At 37.5% G+C, this 20,357-nt stretch overlaps 1 protein-coding gene across 1 annotated transcript in view; it reads right to left on the bottom strand.

The window, feature by feature from the left end:
• Nucleotides 1-440: 440 nt before the first annotated feature.
• Nucleotides 441-20,357, bottom strand: part of GLRA3 (glycine receptor alpha 3) — a 164,342-nt gene continuing 144,425 nt past the window's right edge. The window contains exon 10 of the mRNA XM_067745337.1: nucleotides 441-8,821. Coding sequence (XP_067601438.1) covers nucleotides 8,543-8,821 — 279 coding nt within the window. The 3' untranslated portion in view covers nucleotides 441-8,542. The remainder of the gene's footprint in view (nucleotides 8,822-20,357) is intronic.

The raw sequence follows: 20,357 nt of genomic DNA, 5'->3' as shown, positions 1-20,357 counted from the left end.
TATCAACTATTGTACCATCACTAAACTCCAGCCTAATTGTGTAAAGTAAAAAAAAGCATACCTAAATTCTAAAAAAAGACCAACATTCTATCTTGAAGTGGTCTCTATGGGCAAGTTAAAAGTGGTTTATTCAATAAATAGATTTTAAGGAAAAGACTTCCAAGCAAACAAAAATTATAAAGAATGTCAAATTATTTTTCTACATAGTAACACATCTTCTCTCATTCTATTCTGAGTTGAAAAGTTCCATTCACCAGCCTCCTTACTGTACTTTTCCTATAATGGAAGGTGTATGTTAAGGCTTCTCTGAATGATATATCACTGGGTTTGTAATCTCAGTATAATCCTTTCCATCAGAACAGAAATGTATGACCTTTGTCAGGAAAACAACACGACCCCCTGATAAAATTTGATAAAATGGGACAAAAGAATTATTCATATTCTTGAAAAGTGTTCATTTTTATTGTTTTTGATCAAATAATCTGCAGTTACATGATAAATACCATATACTATATATGAGTTAATGACTCTGACTTGAGAATTTGTCACTTGCAGAATTGAACTAAAGGTAATACAGAGAGAAACAAGTTGATAAAACCATGCATACAATTTTAAATATATTTTCAGCATAGTTTCCTGAAAAATATGACATCATCTGGACAGGAAGACAGAGAGACATCAAACTCAGGAAGACGTGTTTTAAAACTACAGAAAAATAATTAACACCGTAGAATAGCAATACTTTTTTTGGTAGTCTTTTAAACATCTTGACTCACTAATAATAAATCCCTGTATATGACATTACCATAGTACATTGAAAATATACGGCACATTTTCTTTTCATTTTGTTTTCCACAGCAGGTTATATAATATTCACAGAAGGACAGGCTACTTCTCTCTATTTTTCCCCAATATCATCATCTATCATACATTAAAATACAAACTGAAGGAAAAGCCATTGCATAATTCATAGAGATGAAAGTGAAGGCGTGCAAAATTATTCAGGCACGTTCAATACAGTCTCATGCCCGAATCCTTTCCTGGCCTTTGACCCACAGCTTTTTCCTCTTTGTTTACATTACAAACCAGATTGGATAATGAGTCTGTAGAGGGGTTGCCAGAAGGCACGTTGGCTAAAACCACCACAGAGAAAAACCATCTATTAAAATAAAACAACTTAAATCACTATATTTTTATTATAGCTTTACTCTAAAAATATTATGTGTGGCTGATAGTTCTTTAACTCATATTACTTTGTAGGTTTTTTTAAATAATATATTCGTATCATGAAATAGATTGTTAAATACTTAATTTAAAATTATTGTGTCATTATAGGAAGACATTTAAAATTACTAATGACAGTCTCTAGGTCCATCCACATCTCTACAAATGACCCAATTTCATTCCTTTTTATGGCTGAGTAATACAGAGTGAAGTAAGTCAGAAAGAGAAAAACAAATATTGTATATTAACACATATATGTGGAATCTAGAAAAATGGTACAGATGAACCGATTTGCAAGGCAGAAATAAGGACACAGATGTAGAGAGCAAAAGTATGGACACCATGGGGAGGGAGAATCGGGGGAGGGGGGAGTGGTGGTGAGATGACTGGGAGATTGGGATTGACATATATACACTAATATGTATAAAATAGATAGCTAATAAGAACCTGCTATATAAAAAATAATAAAATTTAAAAAAGAAAAAAAATAAACTTACTGCAAATGATTTACATAAACATTATATTTCATTATTTTATGAACCTGAAAACATCTCATCATTGTTTAACACAATGTGTATTGATGAGTGGCTTAAATGAGAATAAAGCTAATGATCAGGGATTGAAAAAGTGTATTGATGGAGCCTGCACACGGGCAGCAGATATGGAAAAACACATGATGAGCTGCCCTTAAGGGAATGGAGGAGACTTAGTTGGAATTTATTGAGTAAAAGTCATTTCTTGATGAAGATAAACTTTTTTTTTTAAATCACTTACAGCTGTGTCACAGCAGAAGAGGCTGGCTTCAGAATAATGACCTACCTGTTGCTCTAAGAGCTTGAGGAGAATGTGGATAATTTTGTATCAGGAATGTACCAGGGATGGTGAAGATTCTGACATTGGAAGGGAAGCTGAACTGAAACAACTTAAAGATTTATTTTTAATTTTAAGGACATAAAAGAGAAATAGTTAAAATGAATTTGAAGAAAAGATTAAAAAGCTTTCAGTGTTAAATCAAGTATTATTAGAATAGGTTTGTGTATGTTTATGTCAATTGTTCTCACTTGTGGAACTTTATCAATAATCCAGAATGTCATGCTTACTCTGAACATACCTTATTCACTTTTCACTCAGAAAAGTGCCAGGTACCTAGAAGGTGCTTAAGGAATAGTTGTTGAATCACTGATTGAATTATAATCTCTTATGCTGAACACTAGTATGTATACATGTTTAAAAATGTGTTTAAGAGGGCTTCCCTGGTGGCGCAGTGGTTGGGAGTCCGCCTGCCGATGCAGGGGACACGGGTTCGTGCCCCGGTCCGGGAGGATCCCACATGCCGCGGAGCGGCTGGGCCCGTGAGCCATGGCCGCTGGGCCTGCGCGTCCGGAACCTGTGCTCTGCAACGGGAGAGGCCACAGCAGTGAGAGGCCCATGTACCGCAAAAAAAAAAAAAAAAAAAAAAAATGTGTGTAAGGGATTCTGATGTACAGGTAGGAATCAGAATCACTATTTTTTAAAATACTACTCCACCACCTTTAAAATTCTCTTATTTTGTTTATGTGTGAGCCATAAAAAATACTGAGAAAACTGCCTGTTAAGACACTGTGAAATCATCCAATAGTACTAGTTATTACTGATCGTCTTTTGGAAGCACTGTTTGACAAATATTTAGTCATTCTTCAAAGACAGTCCGAGCAGTGTTTTAGAATTCTATCATTAATAGTTGGAGAAAATTTGATCCACATAGCTTTGTTCATGAGCTGTTGCAACAAAGTATTATGGTTTCATAAATAAGGGATGGCCAAATCAAATGACTGCACAGCTCATATTTCCCACCAGGAATCACTGATATTGCAAAACACGTCACAGGATTATGGACATTTGCCCAGAAAAGTTGACTTCCTTTGCATTTCCAATTTGAAGAAATTTACCCCATGAACAATATATAATGAGAAGTGTGTGTGCACGTGTGTGTATGGGTGGGTGTGTGTGTGTATGTGTAAGAGAGGGAAAAGGAAAGAGATTAAGGCAACATAAAAAAGGTGGAAGAAAAAATGAGTAAGAGGATCCTAGCAACTAGCTCAGGACTCTGTCTTTTGGGCTGATTTCTGGTAGAAGCTTCTCCAGAATATTTTCCCTGCCCTAGTTATTTTCAAATCCTAGGGGGCTCTATTTTATGCATGGGCTCTAAGCATCCTGGTTATGGAAGAATATGCGTCACTTTACTTTTTAAGTAATTAGAACAACAGCTATTTCCCTATGGAAGTTCAGTATATTCTTATAGAGGAACAGGGGCTGGGATAAAAGTTTAAATTTAAAGTTAATTAACTTAACACAATTCCTATGGTGTGCTACGTATTTATTCACAAAGAATTTATATAGCAATGAGAATAAAATGGGATTGTTATTTTTTATCACTCTTTGTAGTATATGAACCAGGAAATAAAAATCAATGCATCTGCTGAGGAAGACAGCTCAGGTATTATGGGTGTTTTGTTTGTATTCAATCAAGAGGGAATGTGTGTGTTCATATACACTGTATTTTCTAAAATATTTCATTGAAAACACCCCATTGTCTTACAGCCACAAACTGTAATTCTTCTTATCATTTTTAGCATCCCTTTAACCTCATTTTTTAAGGTCTAAAATATGTCTTGGAAACGAGAGATGGTGAGTGTTTGCTTAGTTAAAGGTTGATATTCAATGCTCAATTCAATTGGGATGGACATGATTGTTTCTGCACTGCTATGAATGGTCCCAAGCAGAGGATACAGTAAGGAATTACGGAGGCATTGTGGAGAACAATACTTGCTCGCCATTATATTCAAAATTTCAGTCTTTTATAGAATTCTAATCTTCATGGTCGTACTTTTCCACTGCCCATTGTTCAGATAGGTTCAGCTAGGGAAAGTGGCCTTGTCAAAAATATTGGAAAAACTGCACCAGAAAGTCCTTTAATGTTGCTTGAACAAGTTAGACATTTCTGCATACAGTTTTAAGAAATATTGAAATTTGTCACTTTAATAAATTGTGCAGTTTTTGCCACTAAATTCTTCTCTGAAATGCATATGATGCCAGCAAGTTTTCATAGTCTGCCAGAGCTGATGGTGCTAAAAGTTCCAACACTGCTATAATAGCGTGTAACTCAGTCCAAAAGCCAAGGCTAGGCAATAAAATTATCGAGTTCAAAAACTGAATACCCAAATGAACAAGCAAACTGTCGTTATCATAAATGTGCTTAAAAGGTAAGTATAATTCAAAAGGCAAGCTTGCAATTATAAAGGTGCAAAAACTATTCTCTGAGTCACTAAGACAATTTCCAACTAATCCCTTCAGTGAACTAAGATAATTATAAGTGCATAGACTATATTTCCATTGATGATATTTGCCTTGGATAGACTGTTAAAATTAAAGTGCCTTGAGGTGGAAACCATACTTATTCTCTTAATGTGTTTCAATCAAGTTCATTACTTTGCAGTCTTCACCTTGTCAGCATGAATGAATACAGACTATATAAAAGTTAGTGCTGTGTCCTAGGAGTGGTCTGCTTTTCTTTACTAGGTCAGCATCAACTAGCTGAGAAATACAGATGGTATACCCCCGTAAATTTTGAGAGCTTTTGCTATTGTCTATATTTCAAGGTCTGTGAAATCTATTTTAGAGTCGGACACATGACCTCAAAGATTGTTAATGATTGATTGGTCTAAGAACTGTGGCTTATATTCCTTCTGAGTTTCATTCTGAGAGGGCTCTAAGTGGCTGTCAGGGGACACCTGTGGATGTCAGTATTGCCAGCTTCCTACTTTTAATATTGAGAGTATTTTCTATGTTTAATATTGGCAAGTCCCATATTTCCTCCGGTCCATTTCATGGAATGTGTACTTTATCGATGAAAGAAAAATTTAGCTGCCAGTATAACATTCAGTCTTCCAAAGTGACTAGCAGGTGAGGTATATCATGTTAAGAATAGAAAAGTATATTTTTTAAATGGGATGAAAGACATTCAGAAAAGAGAATGTATAGTATGGAGGATACACGTATTATTCTCTTAAAATTATAACCACTTAGGTCGCACAGAGTGCTGAAGTAGTTAACATCTTGCTCTCTTCTATAAAACATGTTGGCTTATTTTTTCACATTTTTCCCTAAAATTTCCAGTATCTTCCATAAGATCCTGGGAGTTTATAAACCCAGTGTATGTATCTATATTTTAGGGGTATACAGATTTAAAGCATTTATAAATCAAAATTAAAGTAAAAATTGTTAGAATATAGCCATAGAATAGGAGTTGACTGTAGGATAAGATAAGTAGTCATGACAGTCCCTTAAATACAGCAACCGGGAGTTGGATGGGCTCTCCAGGTGAGTCACTGTTATGCAGAAACATCCAGAAAGTATGGAGAAGTTTTAAAGACCCTTGGCTTTCTTGCTTCTACAGTAACTTTCTGGAATCTCTTAAATAGTAAAGAAAGTTCTAGGTCCTCACTGTAATTGAACTCCAGTTCTAATAGTTGGGAAAGAAAGAGAAGGATGGCACATATATACTAAGGTACAAGGTTTCCTAAAAATTCATATGGAACCATAGATGTCAATGGTTGAGATACATAATTATAAAAAAAAGTGAAGTAAACGGCATGTAGAAAAATTACAAACTTTCTAATGTGACTATTTCAAAATGCTTCAGAATATCCAGACTAGAATTCCAGCTTATGTGTGGGTACTCAGGGTACATGCACACATTTTAATTTTCTCATCGTTAATAGATTTCTGTCTGGTTTAGTTTGAAATATTAGGGTTTGACACAGGGCTTATTTAGGCAAATACCATCTCGGGATGTTAATTATAATGTCGTTTTCCCATTTTAAAGGGTCTATGAGAGTTCATTAGAGGGGACAGATTCCTTTAAACATTTTGAATTCAGCTATATTTGTAATGTCACTGTTGCCATATGAGTGAAATGTCCATGTATTTTCTTAGCATAGTGAGACAACTATATATACCTAAGCAAAGTGTAATCCTTCTGAGATAGGGAGATTTCTACCATACCAACGCCCCTGCTGAAAAAGTTGTTGTGTGGCTAGTATTCTTATATTCTAAGTTTCAGGCTTTAAAAAGAGACATTTTTAATATTCTCAAATATGAAAACAAGTGATGTCCATGAATTTCTTTGGGAGCATAGGTCCATTGTATTTGTGTTTGCTTTTGGCATAATTCACTTAATTTAAGCAATGATGAAGAACTTTAAAACTAAGATGTGTGAAGTACAGAAAAATGTATTCAAGTATTTCAGAGACACATTGAGACAATGTAGTTTATCATTAATTCAAACCAACTAGCTTACCCTCAGAAAACACCAACAGCATATCTTGGTCTAATCTATCTTGAGTACAAGAATATATTTTCATGGTTTTGGTTCATACAATCCTCAGTGAAGAAGGACATGTTTAACTCTGGGGTGAACAGTCCTCAAAATAAGTAAAGTACATAGCAATAACTGCTTTCGGCTGTGGCATTTGCATTTAATGCCAAACATTTTTCTTTCCTAATAGTTTTAAATTACTTATAAAGGAGGGTAATTTGGTCTTTTACTAGCAAAAATTGCTAAACATACATTATTTTTTAAAGTTATTTAAAAAAATACAATTAGACCAAAGTTCAATAACATTGAGACATGTTAGCTTTAAATGGCAGTTCTTACTTTTAGTTTGATAGTGGTTAAAGGGCAGTAACTGGTACCATCCATTTCAAGAACTGGCTTTTTTTTCCCTCTTAAATCTGAGTTAATCGTTTTCTTAACGGTTAAACTTTTCTCTGTCAATAATCTGGTACGAGTTTCCATCTAGTGAATCTGACCAGTAATTAAACATTCCTAAAAAGCATTCTAGAGCTTTTTAAAAATACAACATTAATGACAAAAATAATGCAAAAGTGGCAAAACTGGAAAAGAATCAGAATCTGGTTCAGTTTAACCTAGAACTCTATCATATATTTGCACTTAATTACACTGCACGAAATGAGTTAATGCCCCATTGTAGTTGAAATAATTCCATGGGGATGCTGATAAATTTTAAGTAAAAATTTTATTTAGAATTATTCACATCTAGTGGATGGCTTATATATTGAAATCATTAATTCAGAAATATAAAATAATCAATCCTCACTTTGTAGAAATGACTTATTTATATAATTTAGAATTAAAATCTTCCATCTTTACATTTGGAGCTAGGAGTTGGAACCCATATAACTTTGATGTGAAAACTGTTCTTATGAAAAAATCTTTCTAAATCCATATTTGTTTTCAGTAAATTCATTTTTATCAAAATGTAAATACTATAATCCCATTGAATTTTAAAGTCTCATTCTAAGCTAAAATATAAAAGCCTTACTGAACTTTATTCAATTATATCAAAACAGTAAACATAATTACTTACAGACAATTAAGCAACTATTAAAAATCTAACAAAACAAAGATGCTGGCTTGAATTTTTCAGTGTTTGGCAATAATTAAAATTATTTAAAAAATTTAAAATACACAGCTATAACACTTTTTAAAAACAATAATGTTTTCAGTATACCTACATTCATTCATAGAGATATAAAGTTATGAAAAGTAGATTTTGTATATAATATGATCGCTTAGGCCATTAAAAAAATTTCCAAAGAGGGAAATTTAGTATTTTAAACAACTAAATTTAGTATCTAAACAACAAAGTTTTTAATTTTAATCTTCTAATTTAAATTTTTTATTCCCTAAATTGGTTCTATAGCATGTGTATGTACAATCTTCTATCATTATTGAGCAAGTTTCCCACTGACTTATCTGATTATTTTTCTATTTTGTAACTACAGTATAAGAAAATATTTTAAAGCCTCAAACTACTGATTTTTTATCTTCAACGTTTCCCCTTTTTCCTTTTCCAAAGTTTTCTGTGCAAATTTTACTTTTGTGATATTTAATATTGAATTAAAAATCAAAGAATTCCAAAGTAGTTTTCACATGTACTATATTATGTGATATATTAGATACGAACACGTTGACAGTAATACTTCCACTTGTACGATTTACTGTGAAAAAACAGATAATCTTAAATTAATATGAAATAGAATCCCTATAATATATATATTTTGTATCCATTAAAGTACTCAACTGCCTCATGACTTTGCATAGCAAATCATAATAATACCTTTCCATATGCCACATATGACAAATGGTCATTTGTACACCACACACACACACACACACACACACACACACACAGCCCTATGGCAAAAAACCTTCCTTCTGAGTTGACAGTTTGCACACTTGCACACCCCCAGAGACTTAATCTTGTTGCTGATGAATATCCTCATGCCTAAGAATTTTATAGATAACCCAGTAGAAAATATTAAAAATCAAAAAGGCTAATGGGAAGCAGGCTCGGGAGATGGTGTCAATCTTCTTGGCCCGGTCAATGAAGACCTTCCTCATTTCATCCAGGCTCTTTGGCATTACCTGGACAGGATGGTTTGGGCCCTTTGGAGTCACACCGTCTTTTGTTTGCAGACACGGTCCCATTCCATAGGCTGTGAAACTGAATCGGCTTTCCCTTACCTCATCATCCTGTCATAAGAAAAACATTAGAAAGCACTTTAACCCTGAGAAAACCATAATTCAAAATGAGTCGTGTACCAAAATGTTCATTGCAGCACTATTTACAATAGCCAGGACATGGAAGCAACTTAAGTGTCCATCGACAGATGAATGGATAAAGAAGATGTGGCACATATATACAATGGAATATTACCCAGCCATAAAAAGAAACGAAATTGAGTTATTTGTAGTGAGGTGGATGGACCTAGAGTCTGTCATACAGAGTGAAGTAAGTCAGAAAAGAGAAAAACAAATACTGTATGCTAACACATATATATGGAATCTAAGAAAAAAAAAAAAAGGTCATGAAGAACCTAGGGGCAAGACGGGAATAAAGACAGAGACCTACTAGAGAATGGACTTGAGGATATGGGGAGGGGGAAGGGTAAGCTGTGACAAAGTGAGAGAGAGGCATGGACATATATACACTACCAAACGTAAAATAGATAGCTAGTGGGAAGCAGCTGCATAGCACAGGGAGATCAGCTCAGTGCTTTGTGACCACCTAGAGGGGTGGGATAGGGAGGGTGGGAGGGAGGGAGACGCAAGAAGGAAGAGATATGGGAACATATGTATATGTATAGCTGATTCACTTTGTTATAAAGCAGAAACTAACACACCATTGTAAAGCAATTATCCTCTAATAAAGATGTTAAAAAAAAAAAAAAGAAAGCACTTTAGTCATGGAATAGGGCATGTACACCAGGCATTTCAGAACCATAACTTAAGCTTTATCATGATAAATGATAACATTATTATAATGAAAAGGTAAAACATATAAAGGTGAGTTGCTTTTCTTTCCTATTCAAGTTTTATTGATTTATCCCGCTGCATCATACAGACGTGTTCATTCAATGAAACACTCAAGTGTTATGTTTTAATGGAAAAATTAAATATTCTGGTATTGTCTACATATTGCTAGAATATCTAAATAAATTGAGCAAGAAAAAAATCTATTTGGATATTATATATGTTCATGTACTAGATTTTTTTCACATCATGTGTTTAAATGTGTACATATATGATGTCAAAGGGAAAATACCATGATCATAGTTTGAATTTTTCTTTTTCATGGAGGCAAACATTTTAATGCCTGTTTCCTACAATTTCATGTTACTTCATTGGGAAATACAATCTAGATCGACAACACTGCTTGGTTATTGTTATTCTCACTTGATGTTTTATACTAACCCATTTGGCATACTATCAGATGGCCAGATATTCTAGTTCATATACTGTTACTTATAAGGTACATTGGTTTTGTTGAAATTATGAAGGAAATCTGGCAGAAGTTTCATGTTAAAGAAAATTATAACTTATCATGGTCCTAAAAGTATTGTTATTTTTCTCTAAAATGTTGCAAATTGAAGAGAATTCTCCATGTATATATATGAAAAAAACAAAATTTAAAGAAAAAATTACTTAATAAAAACATGATAGGGCTTCCCTGGTGGCGTAGTGGTTGAGAGTTCACCTGCCAATGCAGGGGACGCGGGTTCTAGCCCTGCTCTGGGGAGACCCCACATGCTGTGAAGCAGCTGGGCCCATGCACCACAACTACTGAGCCTGCGTTCTAGGGCCCGCCCACTGCAACTACTGAAGCCCGCGCACCTAGAGCCTGTGCTCCGCAACAAGAGAAGCCACCGCAGTGAGAAGCCCGTGCACAACAATGAAGAGTGGCCCCTGCTCACCACAACTGGAGAAAAGCCCGCGCACAGCAACGAAGACCCAACGCAGCCAAAAATAAAATAAATAAATTAATTTTAACAAATGATAAATGAAATGTGTTCATGATAGGAAAATATGGTATTTAATCCTTTATAATGAAATTCATTAATGAATAATTTAATGCATTTGTTTGGAATGTAACTGTAGATAATTGCCAATTAATTGGATTTTTGCTACTAAAATTCAATGTTTAAAAGATGACATCTTAAAAAAGTTGTTACAGCTCAATTTTTATGAAAGTACTCTGTGATGGTAACATAAGAGTTAAAAGTAATTAACTGGCTCAAACTCTTGAAAATTTATTTTAGGTCTGTGATAGTACAGGCCTAATGAACAGTATATTACAAAATATGAAAGCGAAAAATAGAAATTTAAATGGATTCTAAAACTGAGAGGATGATCAAAGTTGATGTAATAATGTATGAAACAGTTTTTTGGGGAATTAGGAAATAAGGCAATTATACCTGAAAAACAGAAAGATATAATTACTGGAATATATCTCAACTGTAAGATGTATAAGCAATTGAATTTTGAGGAAACAAGTCTAAAATAAAAGCTGATGATCCAAATTACATGTAACTGTTGCAGTCTTACAAAAATTGGAAATTGGTTTTCTAGTGGTCTTTAATAGGGATGTTCATTTATACTGCCAATGTTTTTAGCCACCATGGAAATGTTAAGTCTAAGTAACTGTTTTCTTTTTATTGTCTTTATCTTTATGGGGAAATAATCGATACATCACCGTAGAAGTTTAAGATATACAGCATGATGGTTTGACTTGCACATATTGTGAAATGATTACCATAATAGGTTTAGTGAACATCCATCGTCTTGTATAGATACAATAAAAAGAAAAGAAAAAAATTCTCCTTGTGATGAGAACTCTTAGGGTCTACTCTCTTCACAACTTTCCACTATATCATACATGATATATCTTACAGCAGTGCTAACTCAAGTCATCATGTTGTACATTATGTCCCTAGAACTTATTTAAAACTGGAAGTTTGTACATTTTAACCACCTTCCTCCACTGTCCATCTGTTCTGGAGAATTGAATATTTTCAGACCTTTAGAGAGCCTCCCACATACACACTTGTCTCAAAACAGAGATTTGAGATTTAAGATTTAACATACATAGTGAACAACTATATTTTCTCAGTTGGATCTTTCCAGCAAACTGTGAGTAAAGGGGTAACACCAAGCCTGGCTGTTGAGAACTGCAGAGAAAGACCTAGTTCTTCCAGCATGATTTCCTTGAAAACAGGAATGTGGAGTCTTCTCCCTTTACTGTGGCACCTGCCCTGGGGGAGCAGTTCAGTGGCCTGAAGCCTGGAGGGGCGGGGGGAAGAAGCTCTTGAGTCGCTGTTGGACCTCCCCATGAAATGAAGATGCTGTGTCTGGTGTGTCACCTGCCTCGCATGCTCCTAGAGGACCAAGTAAACGCAATATTAGGTTAAAGCCTACTGTGTCTGGAGGGTCTGATTGACAGTTTGAACCTAAAACCTCAGTGGTGGTGACGGAAGGAGACCTGGCTTTCAGATCCTTTCAGACTCAATGCAGCCAAAGGTTCTGGGAGGGAGTTCTGATGAGAATGTGACACTGACCCTCCCTGGGTTTGAGGTTGCAAAAGCTCCACAGAAAATACTGGGGATAAATCATACTGTTGGGATATGGATGACACACACATATGCCCTGTTGAACTGGCAGATGAATGATGAGTGAGATAAAACCGAAGGGAAACAGGGTCATAAAACTGAGGAGAAAGCGGCTTTGTCTCCTAGTAACCGATTAGCTTTGTGCAGCTAAAACCACTTGGGGGAAAGAGAAACCAGAGCACGTACATCAAGCAGCTTTGCAGCCTGTGCTCACGATGAAAGCACAAGTCCAGTGGGGACTTCGAGGGACACTGCACTTCATCTTGATGTCACTCCTCTGCCACCCCAGGCAAATAACACTGGAAACTAGTGACTACAGTGCAGCCCTGGCCAGTGGAAATATAATGGGAACCACCAACGAAAGCTATGTGTGTCATTTTAAATCTAAACTTTACATTAGCTACATTTAAATTAAAAGAAATAGGTAAGATTAATTTTAATACGTCCTAAATATTATTCAAACGTTGACTCAAGTAGAAATTAAAGGAGAAATGTTGTGTTCTTTATTGCATACTAAGTCCTTGAAATCAGTGTGCACTTTACATTTGTAACACCCCTCAATTCAGACTCCATATTTCTAGGGCTCAACAGCCTCATGGGGCTAGTAGACACCACACGGGACAAAGTAAATAGGAGCTGGGCCGCTTTGCTGAGAAGAACCAGCAGATATCTGGGCGGTTCACACTTGCCAGGATCTTTAGGTTAATTGACATAAGAGCTGATCATTTTTCTGCATGCTGCAGCTGAAAAACAACGTTTGATGTGAATGCGAACTCCTAACTTGCTGCAATGTTGCCGTTTGGGAATTGCTGGCAGGCGTAAATTCAAGGACGCTTTTGGAGTGGGTGAAGCCTTGGGTGATGTGAATCTATGCTGAGAAGGAAAGCCGCCTGTTGTCTTTCTGCTGTGTACTGGAACAGCCCTGAAGAAGACGCAGCTCTCTTAAGGGATGTAGCAAACCTGGGCTGGCCATACAGTAATTAAAAAATAATAATAATAATGCAAAAAGAAAAAAAAATGAGCCTCCCCAAACCACATGCTCTGAGCTAAACTCTGGTAGACATGGTGATTCGGGGAGTCCCCCAGGCCTGGGTTCCCAGGTGGCTCTCTTTAGGGAGAGGCAGGAGAGTATATACAATTCATGGACACGTTTACTCTTGCAGCTGACATGCTGGGTTTCACTGAAGGAAAAAAAATCTGGGCCATTCAGAAGAAAGAACTTGGCCAGAGAAGACTCTATCAGCTCTCTTTAGGTGGCTTTCAAGACACAGAGTGAAAAGAGCGAAAACTGACAGAATTCCTATGAAAGATTTCCTGACACGTTGTCGCCAGCCGGGGGGGGGAAGAAAATCTGTTCTAGTTCCGGCAGCTGCTTCCCTTAAGGAACCCTGTTAAATCTGACACTCTCATCTCGGAAGTTAATCCAGTGGTGCCAATGGGAATGCAAACAAAAGGCGCTGACGCGGTGGCTGAATTGACTGCATCTGCGAAGACACAAAGAAGCCTGCCCACGAAGGCCAGGGTCTCCTTGTCCAGTTCTGAGTGGGGTCCCAGGCTGTGTGCCATGGTTAATGGAGAATGGCCAGGGGTGGTGAACACAGCTTTTTGGGATTGTGGAAGCCAGTGCACCATGAGAAGTAAGACTGCTGGGAAATGAGAAGGCGAAGTTAACAGCAATGTTAAAAAGCTGGTGGAGCAGAGAAGGAGGCAGAGTGACGCTGCATTCGTAGGTATCATGGTTGTAGTGAAAACTGCAGATAGGAAAAGAAGGGACTAAGACGTAGCCAGTAGGCAGTATCACCTCTGGCTAAATGTATAACTGGGAAGGATGTGACTGTGGATGAAGGACCTTGCCATTTCTGGCGTGAGCCTAATCTTGGACTGCTGTTCCTTAGCCCAGTTGTAATTGGATGTACTAAAATGGGAGCCCTTAGAATTGCCTAAACCTTCCGCTGTAGTAACTATTAAACAGCACAAGATTCCAGGGAGGTAAAGAAAACTCAGCTCTGATTAAGGACGTGATGGCAGCAGGGGTGCTAGCCCCTCGTTAATTTTCTCTGGAATAGTCCTGATTGGACTATGATAAAAATAAGCAGGTCTTGCAGGCTGACTGCTGACTACATGGGTTCACTAAGGAAGTCCCTACAACTGCCTCCACGAGGTGGACATGGTAAAACCTCTCTAGGTGTTTCAGGACAGAGGAGGCTGGTATGCTTTGGTCCACTTGGCTACATCTTTCCTCTCAATCCCAATCTAAAAAAACCTCAAACAGGGCTTCCCTGGTGGCACAGTGGTTAAGGGTCCGCCTGCCGATGCAGGGGACACGGGTTCGTGCCCCAGTTCGGGAAGATCCCACATGCCGCGGAGCGGCTGTGCCCGTGAGCCATGGCCGCTGAGCCTGTGCGTCCGGAGCCTGTGCTCCGCAACGGGAGAGGCCACAACAGTGAGAGGCCCGCGTACCACACACACACAAAAAAAACCCAAAAAAACCCCTCAAACACAGTGAGTCTTCATGTGGGGTAGACTGTCACCTTACTCTTTGTCCCTTAAGGAAACCTGACTTCTCCAACATGTGTCACAACCTGGTTGGAAGCAGTTTGGTCCAAATCATTGTCAGACTAAGCTGGTTAATGATGAATGAGAACTTTCCTCTTGGAGGAGAAAGTCAGGCAAGGTTTGGAAAGTGTAGTAGCACACGTGACTAGGTAAAGCTTAAGATTCACACTAGAGGCAGCCAAGAGTCAGAGCCCAGTGCCATCAGTGAAGTTTCTGGAAATATCCTGGATAAACCACTCGAGACAATTCACAAACAGTAAAGGACACACTGCTATTCTCCTGGATCCCACGACAAGGAAAACAGCGTTCAGCACTATTTGAAATCTGGCAGATACGTTCCGGGTTTCTGTTGGTCATGGTGTACAGAGTGACAGAAAGACAGGCTGAATTTTTTTTTTTAAGATTTTTTTTTTTTTGATGTGGACCATTTTTTAAGTTTTTATTGAATTTGTTACAATATTGATTCTGTTTTATGTTTTGGTGTTTTTGGTCGCGAGACATGTGGGATCTTAGCTCCCTGACCAGGGATCGAACCCACACCCCCTGCATTGGAAGGCGCAGTTTTAACCACTGGACCACCCGGGAAGTCCCAAGATAGACTGAATTCGAAAGGGGAACAAGGGCCAACTGTAAGACGTCTGAGGCAGGCAATAACCCAAGCTGCCTCTCTGAGGCCTTAAAAGTCATCAACTGTAGAGGTATCTGCTACTAAAACATGCAGTCTGGAGTTTCTGGGAAAAGCTCAATAATAGCACCCTAAGGTGGCTGCTAGGATTCTATACCAGAAAACGCTCTAATGCCGTGAGCAGATTAACCTATTTGAATGACAGCTACTGGCATTCTCTTGGGCTCTGGTAGAGACAGTCCCTAGACTAAAGGAATCTGAAGAATACCAGACTCTATTTAGGTCTAAGATATCTACCATGTCATGCGTGATGTCAAAATGGCATCTCCATTCAAGTTCCCTGATAAAAATGAAAATGACATATTCAGGAACAAGCTAAGAGGAGTAACTTGGGTGAAGTACATCATATGAAAATGTATCCTTTCGACAATGGACCCATGATGGAAGCTACCCAGAGTGGTATGAACCTCATGCTTCTCTTCCCACTGAGGAAAAACAGGTCCCTTCGTTCACCAATGGAAACTCTCATATGGATGGTCAGGACTCACAGCGTACCTGCAGTGGAATGAGTAGGTAAGTCTACACAATGGGCTGATTTGAGAAGCAGTGAATGTGGCAGTATCACAAGAACCGGTTCTTGATCTCAAAGCTATAGCTTTATATCTGGATATTCAGAGACTCCTGGGTCCTGGCCAGTGGCCTTGCGTTATGGTCAGGCAAATGAGCCCTTAATTGGGCAGTTAAGAACATCCCAAGGGGGCTTCCCTGGTGGTGCAGTGGTTAAGAATCCGCCTGCCAATGCAAGCAACACGGGTTCAAGCCCTGGTCCGGGAAGATCTCACATGCTGTGGCAGCAAATATGCCCATGCACCACAACTTCTGAGCCTGCGCTCTAGAGCCCGCAAACCACAACTACTGAGCCTGCATGCCACAATTACTGAAACCTGTGTGCCTAGAGCCCGTGCTCCATAACAAGAGACGCCACCGCAAGGAGAAGCCCGTGCACCGCAACGAAGAGTAGCCCCCGGTCACCACAACTAGAGAAAGCCCATGCACAGCAACAAGACCCAACACAGCCCAAAATAAATAAATAAATAAATTTTATATTAAAAGAAAAACGAAAAAACAATTTCTTCTTGAAAAAAAGGAACATTGCAAGGTGGGAGATGCAATTCCTTATAGAAATCCCAGGGTAGAATTAATTAGGTCATGTAGTCCCCATCTAATTACCAGCTCAGAAGGGGACTACAGCGCCAAGGCACATGTCTTGGATTGGTCTTTGATGTAGTCATGGTGGAGTCCAGGCCATGCAGCAATGGACAGAACATGTCCCTCTGTTGCCCAATGAAGCCACTGATGTGGTCAGAGCTTGTCTGGAATATTAACAAGATAAAGAATTGCTTGAAAATCGCCTTTGAGTTGAATCTCCCGAGGACAAGAGCTAACACACAGCTGGCAGATAGAATGCTTAGGGTCTTTGCCCAAGTCTCTTGGAGGATTCAGTGGATTTTAGCAGAAATAGATGGTCCATATTGGGCTTGTTTACACTGTAACAGAAGCCATAGCTGAAAATACTATTAATGGCTTGGAACAGGCACTTTTATATCAGTCGGGGCCCCTGGAATAGATCCCTTTGGAGAAAGGAACACATTTACAAATGGCTAGTGTATAAAATGGCCGAAGAACACAACATAGTAAGGGCATCTCACAGAGCTGAGGTTTAAACAGAAATTGGAAGGAGCAATGAAAACATTACTACTAAAGACAGGATGGCCAGGACATGAAGGGCTGGTTGGTTCACTGGATGAGTGCACAGACCACGTGGGTATGAGCGACAGTAAGGGGGAACACCTTTACAGAGGTTTCTGGTTTCTGGTAGTGGAAGTGTCGGGGGATAGAGAGCAAGGCTGTGACTTAACTCTGTCCCACCTCACAGGTTTTTTTTTTGTATTACCTGATAGCATGGTTTTGGGTCCACGACTGCATTTGCATTGTCTAGCTGAAAGGATCGTTGCTACTTAGGATACTGTATCTGTTTCTTTAGACTAGGAAGCCATTCATGCCCTCTGTAGGTGAGGGAACTAAGAGTCCTGTGTGCTTGAGAAGCTATAAGGCCTCGCACTTAGATGAAGACGCTTTATCTGCTCTCTCTCCTGCTTTTTATCCTACTGTAAAGCTGAGCAAATGACATATGAGATTAAAGTTTATTTCTGTCGTGCAAGTAAGTTGGTCTCCTCAACCTGTAATCAGAGCTATGGAGTTATACTGACAAAGCCACTTTACTCTGGATATGTGTTTAAATAGAAAATGACACTTGGAACAATTTAAACTTCATCATCTTCATACAGCACTCGTCCATCATAAAAGCTGGCAACGTGTAAAATGACCACATTCTATGTACATGCAATAATGACAGTCCAGACGAGGACAATATTTCTCACACTGTGGTCCACTCAGCAGCTGTCTCAGAATCGCTGGGAGGGACTGCTGAGATCCAGTTTTCTGGATCTCAGTTGCGGAGATCTGTACTCATTAACATTTAGGTTGTCCCAGTAATCTGCATTTCCAAGCTCTCCAGGTGATCATAACGCACAATTTGTGGAAACAAAAATTTCCAAGAGGCACAATGCAGCTATCCTAGTTAGCCTGAATTCATGGTGATATAACATTTTTTGAACACCTCTAACATTTTCTAATTTAAATTTTAAGTGGTAGCTTATGAAAATATACTCTGTAGTGACTTCTGTGTTAGTATGGAGGTATTATTTTATTTTTTAATAATTCCTGTTTTTAAGTAAGGCTGTTTCTAGGAGAGGCTATCTGTAAGGCTATTTATATGACCTGTATCTCTACTCATTTTTAAATTTATGACAGACCTAGGAATACTTTAGGAATAGACTTTGGACAATTACATTATATAATGTGACTTGGTGCAGTATTGTTTTTTCAAAAGCATCTGGAATATGATTTCACTAACAAATGTACCGCCAGTGGCTTTCCTGTTAATTTTGGAGGTGAAAAAATAGAAACTTTAATTTTAAGTAAAAATATTTCCCTTATTAAAATGTCTCATTCAAATATTTATTTCCTGGCAAAGGTAATAGAAAGCAAGATGTTCAAGGATTCTTGTTCTAAAAAATGAAAATAAATTGGGCATCTGCATTATTTTTTAAAAATGTCTGTGCTATAGGAAATAGTTTTCAACTATTTTATATAGTCACACAAATATATTCGATGGTCCAAATTTAAAATCTGACTCAAGATTGACATTGAAAATGCAAATGTTTTTATCGTAGTTAAGCAATTCCATGGCTTCATCATTTATTGCCGGGGTCTGGATAGTTCCAGTTATTTAATTCTCAGATTCTTGGTTTCTTATTCTAGGAAAAGATGATGATAGCACTACATAACAGATTTTTTTAGGGTGAGAAAAATACATACAACCCCCGATAATTGTTGCTATCGTATTATCAATATTTTGTTTGTTATAATTGTATTATTATAGACATCACATAATACACAATGTGAAAGAAAAATACAGCTTAAACAATTTTACCATTAGATATTGTAAATCTACAGAAACTAAGCGAGCACTAAAGTTCTGTATAAAATAGGCCTACCAATTGCTGACTCCCCAGATGGCCTCACACTTGTAGACTTTTCACTAAAAATTAACTGACAGCATAAAACTAGGAGGATCACTTGGCTGCCTCACTGTCTTACTGTTGTGATGGATGGGCTTTGCTCTACAACTGCTGGGATTCTTGCAGATCTAATTCCTGCAATCAAGGAGGCTTTAGTGTTGTTGGTATGTTCCATGAAACAGCACAGGTATTTGGGGTGAGCCCATGAGATGAGGCACATGGAGTCATCTTATTTCTTCAGCAACAGGATCTCAGCTCTACTGGACCAGACTCCAGTCGCTACCCCAGAGAGAGGATGAGAGAAGCAAGGACCTCTGAACTCCAAAACGATCTTATGATTTTTTTAAAATGACTTGACTTTGGGGATCTTTTTGAAGGGCTACACTTAAAATAATAATTTTAAGCATGAATGAAGTTTTTCTATTAGCTCATCATTAATAATAGATTGCTATACTAGAAGGTGCATTAAATTATTTTATGACTCAACTAATTTCTCTGTTTTGTAAAACTCAGTCATAAAATTATCCCGTGTTTATATATGTTCAGAGGTGCAGTGATATTCTTTATTCAAATTAACACTCAAATATTTTTTTGAGATAATTCAATTTTCTGGTGAGGTCTTTAGCTTGGGTTTCTAATGGACTAAAGGCCACAAAAGCAAGGTTTAGACAAACATCTAAAACTTTTGACTCAGGCACTATACGTTAGCCAGTGCTCAACGTTCATAAAATTAAGCCACTTTGCAACTCAAAATACAGACAATAATAAAGATTAAATAGAATGAATTAAAATGAACCAAAGAACGTGGCTGATTAAAAAAGTAAAATTGAAGAAACAGCTTCATTTACCCACAAGTCAATCCTCTTATGCTTCAAGCAAGTTAGAAGGGTAGGCAATAAAAAATATAAAAAGCCATTTTGTTAGTGTATAATTCTTTCTACAGGAGGACCTGTTTTCACTAAATATGGAAGTGAGAAAAATGTTTCAGTAATTAAGCAACAATACCATATTGTGAAACATTCTAAGTGCTTTTCACTTTAATTAGAGAATTATGCCAAAGACTAACTCATGTAACATGCATATTATAACTAGAATTATTACAGAAAGAAAGCCCAAGGGTAAATATAGTCATTCAGTTGAATTGCTTCATCTTTATCATCAAACATAATAAACTAACATATATATGAAACAAGAATTAATTTCCTATCCTCTTAGTCTTCAAAAATAACAATAACAAAAAATATTGTTTGCAGGCTTGGTGAAAGCATGAAGATTGCTAGTGAGCAGTGACAAAACAT

The sequence above is a fragment of the Pseudorca crassidens genome, chromosome 7, assembly GCF_039906515.1.
Source record: "Pseudorca crassidens isolate mPseCra1 chromosome 7, mPseCra1.hap1, whole genome shotgun sequence".
Classification (NCBI taxonomy): domain Eukaryota; kingdom Metazoa; phylum Chordata; class Mammalia; order Artiodactyla; family Delphinidae; genus Pseudorca; species Pseudorca crassidens.
This window is presented reverse-complemented; position numbering and strand designations above follow the sequence as displayed.